Source organism: Chiloscyllium plagiosum, chromosome 37 (assembly GCF_004010195.1).
Source record: "Chiloscyllium plagiosum isolate BGI_BamShark_2017 chromosome 37, ASM401019v2, whole genome shotgun sequence".
Taxonomy (NCBI): domain Eukaryota; kingdom Metazoa; phylum Chordata; class Chondrichthyes; order Orectolobiformes; family Hemiscylliidae; genus Chiloscyllium; species Chiloscyllium plagiosum.
In genome coordinates this window covers 27,365,469-27,371,468 of record NC_057746.1, presented here as the reverse complement: position 1 = coordinate 27,371,468, position 6,000 = coordinate 27,365,469, and the positions used below count along the sequence as shown (strand labels likewise).

General features: G+C 46.0%; 1 protein-coding gene across 1 annotated transcript in view; it reads left to right on the top strand.

The window, feature by feature from the left end:
• Positions 1-6,000, top strand: part of skiv2l (SKI2 homolog, superkiller viralicidic activity 2-like) — a 55,115-nt gene that overhangs the window by 38,894 nt on the left and 10,221 nt on the right. Inside the window, exons 21-24 of the mRNA XM_043678180.1 lie at positions 2,607-2,744; positions 2,845-2,949; positions 4,323-4,467; positions 5,798-5,924. Of these exons, the coding sequence (XP_043534115.1) occupies positions 2,607-2,744; positions 2,845-2,949; positions 4,323-4,467; positions 5,798-5,924 (515 nt within the window). The remainder of the gene's footprint in view (positions 1-2,606; positions 2,745-2,844; positions 2,950-4,322; positions 4,468-5,797; positions 5,925-6,000) is intronic.

The following is a 6,000-nucleotide window of genomic DNA, read 5'->3' as shown; positions in this document are numbered from 1 at the left end:
TGTGTGTATTTTGTTGCACTGTGATGGCTTTGTGCAGCCCTCCGTGTGAGCGTGTGTGTATTTTGTTGCACTGTAGCTTTGTGCAGCCCTCGGTGTGAGCGTGTTTGTATTTTGTTGCACTGTGATGGCTTTGTGCAGCCCTCAGTGTGAGCGTTTGTGTATTTTGTTGCAGGGGAAGCCAACGCTGTTGCAATCACAGTTCCGTCTAACCTACACCATGATCCTGAACCTGCTGCGGGTGGAGGCGCTCCGGGTGGAGGACATGATGAAGCGGAGTTTCTCCGAGTTCCACACCAGGAAGGATGCCAAGGTACAGCTGCAGATTATCACCGAGTCCTTTTAAGGGCTTTAGATTAGATTCCCTGCAGCGTGGAAACAGGCCCTTCGGCCCAACCAGTCCACACCGACCCTCCGAAGAGTAACCCACCCAGACCCATTTCCCTCTGACTAATGCTCCTAACACTATGGGCAATTTAGCATGGCCAATTCACCTGACCTGCACATCTTTGGACTGTGGGAGGAAACCGGAGCACCCAGAGGAAACCCATGCAGACACGGGGAGAATGTGCAAACTCCACACAGATAGTTGCCCGGCGCTGGAATCAAACCTGGGATCCTGGTGCTGTGAGGCAGCAGTTCTAACCACTCAGCCGCCCTAACCTGACTTCAAAAGATTCATCTTGTAGCTCTAGGTTTCTGTTGCCTTGAGATCCAATCACCTATTCATATTCAGTTTTACATTTCTTTAAAACCAAACCTCCATCCAATTGACACTGATCTCGTCAAGTAGACGAAAATATTGCATCTGCCCTATCCTAGGTACTGCATTTTCAAAAAAAAAAATTCTCTCATGAGCTGGGCCAGCATGTTGCCCGTCCTTAATTTCCCCTAAAAGGTGGTGGTGAACTACCTTCTAGAAACACTGCAGTCTGTTTGCTCTCAGTAGACCCATAATGCTGTTTGGGAGGGTATTCCAGGATTTTGAGTCAGTGACCCTGTAAGCAACAGTGACATATTTCCAAATCAGGATGGTGAGTGACTTGGAGAGGACCTTGCAATTGGTGGTGTTCCCATGTATCTGCTACCCCTTGCCCTTCTAGGTGGAAGTGTTCATGAGTTTGGAAGGTGTTGTCTAAGGAGTCTTGGCGAATTTCTGCAGTGCCCCTTGCAAATGGTACACACTGCTGCCATTGAGCATAGGCACTGGAAGAAGCGAACAGTGCCTATCAAGTGAGCTACTTTGTTATGGATGGTGTCGAGCTTGTTGTTAGAGCTACTCTTGTTCATGGGGAGTATTCCAACAGCCCCTTGACTTGTGCCTTGTCGATGGTGGACAGGCTTTGGGGAGTCAGGTGATGAGTTACTCTCTGCTGGATTCCTAGCCTTTGACCTGCTCTTGCAGCCACTATGTTTAAATCATGCATCTAGTGCAGTTTCTGGGTGATGGTGACCCCGGGATGTTTTTGTGGGATTCCGTGACGGTAGTTCCGTTGAATGTCAAGGCTAGGAGAGCAGCTGTTGTGGTATGACCTGCTTGTTTTTGTCGTGCCATTCTCTCACAATCCGTATAGTTCTTCTGCAAGTGCTCTGTGATCGTCATCATTCTGCTCAGCCGAGGGAAAGGCCTCTTTCTCTGGAAAAGATTCCTGTAATTTTTCAGCTCTGACCAAATGTTTGAAATCCTGGAATTTTCTTCTCAGTGTGTCACTTCATGGAGTTATTTTTGCGGCTGCAATTTCAATCACCTCCTCTTTTCTGTTTGTACATAGATGCATCTTGGCACCCAAATTTCAGAGGCCCCTGTTTTCTACCATTCGTCTTTATTTATTGTCAAGTTTCTAAAGCATTCAGCGAAGTGGTTAGAATGTGTAATTTGAGCTTGAGTCTTCTCTTTTCTTGAGAGATGGCAACAAAGTGGGATTATAGCACAAGAATAGAAGAAATAGGAGTGTGAGTAGACCATTCGGCCCCTTGATCCTGCTCTACTTGTCAATAAGGTCATGGCTGATTCAATAGATTCCTGAAAGCCACTTTTTATTCTAACTGCACCCATGTCGTTTGACTCCCTAGTTTATCAGAAGTCAGTCTAAGTCAGCATTGAGCATATTCAGTGACCCTGCCTCCAGTCCCCTTTTGAGGAAGGGAATTTCACAAATTGACAATTCTCTGGAAGAAAATCATTCCCATCAGCTCTGCCTAAAATGAGAAATTCCTGGTTTTTTTAATTGTAGCCCCCTGGATTCCAGACTTCTCAACAAGTTGAATCATCGTCCCAGGATTGACGCTGTCAGCTCTCCTCTGGATCTTATTTGTTTCAATAGGACCTCCTCTCAGTCTTCTAAACCCAGAGTTTGGGCCTAACCTGCTCAGCTAAGCCTCCTTTTTAAAAATAAGACCCGAAATCTGGCGAGTCCATTTTCACCGAATCGCTCACGCATTCATTCGTTCTTGCGTGAGGCGATAGAAGCAGAACGCAGTGCTCCGGTGACTAAGCTGCAGTGATATCTCCCTGTGCAGCAGCCACCTCCTTCCCATGCAAGGGGTGGAGCATGTGCAAAGGCTGAATGGTGCCTTATACTTCCTGCTTCTCACATTGTGCTTTGCAGATATACGAGCAGCAGATTCAGGAGCTGGCAAAGAAGCTGTCAAACATGGATGAGGTGGAGTGTGTTGGTCAGCTGAGTGATTTGGAGCACTACTACAATACTGTGAGGGAGCTCCTGTACACGAGGGACACTCTGCAGGTAACGTGTGATGAGATGAAGCCTAGACTCTCAATTGATTTAAACAACGGTGAAACTTGCTGCTCTGCTGTTTTAACACCTGCTCTGTCTCGCGTTACAGAAAAGCATCATGGAATCCACAAGCGCTTTCAAGGCACTGTCTGTCGGGCGAGTCCTGGTGGTTAAAAACCAACATCACAAGAATGCCCTGGGAGTGATCCTGCAGGTAGAGCGGTGGGGGATGTTAACTGTGCTTTGAACTGTCTCTATTTGTTGCACTGAAGCCATCCACCTTAAATTATTATCTCCATTTTCCCTTCGCTTTGAAGGTGACAGAAGCTCAGCCTCCAAATAGTTCTGATATGCCATTTGTGATCAGAGATGAAAACTGGCTGTTCAGTTCATTTGAAAACTGATGGGAAGCAAGCTGAATTTCAGGGACTTCGATTTAGAGGTGCCAGTGTTGAACTGGGGTGGGCAAAGTCTAAAGTCACACATCACCAGGTTACAGTCCAACAGGTTTATTTGAAATCACAAGCTTTTGGAGCGCTGCTCCTTCATCATGTGAATTGGAAGGTAGTGCACAGGCACAGACTCTATAGGCGAAGAGATCATTGCAAGATAATTCCAGGTGATTAAGAATGTCAAAAAATAGTACAAATGATGTGAGTGGAGCATCGAGAGGCCGAACAACAAGTCATTGCAGGTTGTCAAAAGTGTCAGATGGTGTGAGTGAAGTGTCAAACGCTAAGTAGCAAGTGAAGGGATGACCTGTGATCCAGTTAATTCAGGCAGAAAGATAATTCCAAAAAAAAAAGATGGTGCTGGAGGCAAACCAAATGGCTGGAATAACATGATAGTTATAAGACGAGGGTCTAACCGAAGTAACAACAAGCAATCCAAAACTGGACAAACTAATTAAGGTCATCCCTTCACTTGCTATTCAGCTGTTGACACTTTACTCACCCTGACAGTTTTGATCACCTGCAAAGAGTTGTTATCCAGTCTGTTGACACTTCACTCGCACTATTTGTAGTTATCTTTTGACCCTCTGGATTACCTGGCATTATTTTGCAATGATCTCTCCGCTGATAAATTCTGTGCCTGTGCAATTCCCTCCACTTCACCTGACGAAGGAGCAGAGCTCTGAAAGTTTGTGATTTTGAGTAAACCTATTGGTCTGTCACCTGGTGTTGTGTGACTTCAATGACTTCACGAGACACTTCTTCACCATCTTCGTCATCGCGTTTATATTAGAAGATGATATTTCAACATGCATACAAATTCCTATAACCAAAAGTTAGAAGGTAGGAAAGTTTTTTTTAAATCAGTCTGCAATTTGGTGGGCTGAACGGTCTTTTGTATCATTAGATTCTTCCTTTGTTTCTGTATTTCGATACTAAGAATTTGGAAGAGCCAGTTTAAACACTAAAATTGATAGCTCCTTATTTAACAAAATAGTCTAAGGGAGGTAAATAGCATTATCATGCAGATCAGTTGCAATGTGAGCGAATGACTGCAATGGCTTATGGGGATGACTGGCCTCCTCCTGTCTCTATCTGAAAGTGGTCTCACCAAGTGCTCTCTCATGAACTGCAGGTTTGCACAGATTCCAGCAACCGGTCGTTCACCACCCTGGTCCTCTCGGAGCCTAGGCAAGAGGACACGGGAAAAGATGTTGAGGAATTACCTGTGGCACCGACTCCTGACTACCTCCTTGCCAATAAACTCTTCCTTCCTGAAGGTGAGCTTGTTGAGTAATCTCGCCTCATGCACCTCAGCACTCCGAGAATTCATTAATTCCCTGTTCCCACCAGCAACACGTACACCTAGTTTAAACTAATTCGATGGCACATTTTGATGATGTAACCTTGAGGGTTGATGAGGGTACTGCCATTGGTGTGTTGAACATGAACTTTTGTTTGACAAAAGTGCTGCAAGTGAGATTTCTGGCAGGAAAGTAATGGCATGGATAACAGTGCGGATATGGTACTCTGACCCGAATCCTGCCTTGGCAGGTGGTGGAATTTGAATTTAACAAAAATCTAGAATGAAGTGTCTTAATGATGACCATGAATCCATTGTCAATTGTCAGCAAAAACTCATTTGGTTCACTAACATCATAGAACATCGAACATTACAGCGCGGTACAGGCCCTTCAGCTCTCAATGTCACGCCCACCTATGGAACCAATCTGAAGCTCATCTAACCTACACTATTCCATTCTCATCCATATGTTTATCCAATGAACATTTAAATGCCCTTAAAGTTGGCAAGTCTGCTACTGTTGCAGATAGGGCATTCCACACCGCTACCACTCTTTGAATAAAGAAACTACCTCTGACAGCTGTCCTATATCTTTCACCCCTCAATTTAAAGCTAAGTCCCCTCGTGCTAGCCATCGCCATCCAAGAGTAAAGGCTCTCACTGTCCAACCTATGTAACCCTCTGATTATCTTATATGTCTCAATCAAGTCACCCCTCAACCTTTTTCTCTCTATTGAAAACAGCCTCCAGTCCCTCAGCCTTTCCTCGTAAAACCTTCCCTCCATACCAGGCAACATCCTAGTAAATCTCCTCTGAACACTTTCCAAAGCTTCCACATCCTTCCTATAATGCGGTGACCAGAACTGTATACAATACTCCAAGCGCAGCCGCTCCAGAGTTTTGTACAACTGCAACATGAGGGAAGAGAGCTGCTGATCTTACCCTTTTCTGGCCTATGTGTGACTTAGACCCACAGCAATGTGGTTAACGCTCAGCTGTCCTCTGGACAATAAATGCCGGTCTAACCAGCAACACCCCCAACCAGTGATGAATATTAAAAAAACAACATAGTGAGCCGGGACAGAGTCACGTGGGCGTTTGCTTTACAGATCGAGGGAAAGGCTCTACTTCCATTCCCTTGGGGTCAGCTTTGGAAGGGACTGTGGGAAGGTGATGAGTCTGAAATGCTCCCTGTGGGAGATAATCCTGAGCCTGAACTCTGGGTGTGATATACACGATGTATAATGGGAGGGAGGGATCTGCAGGGGCTGGACTGACCTGTTGCTGACCTCTCCCCACCTGCCCAGGACCCTGTGGCCACGTGGTGGAGAAACTGACCGCCAAGGACATCGGCAGCATCACCGTTAAAACCCTGCGCATCAATGCCGACAAAATCATCGATGACTACAAGAAGAGGCAGATTCCCCGCTTCAGGTCAGTCACTTACCTCTGCCAACGGCACCGTGTGGGGAGCACATAGAGTAGGAGGGGTGAAGGGGGGGTCGGGGTG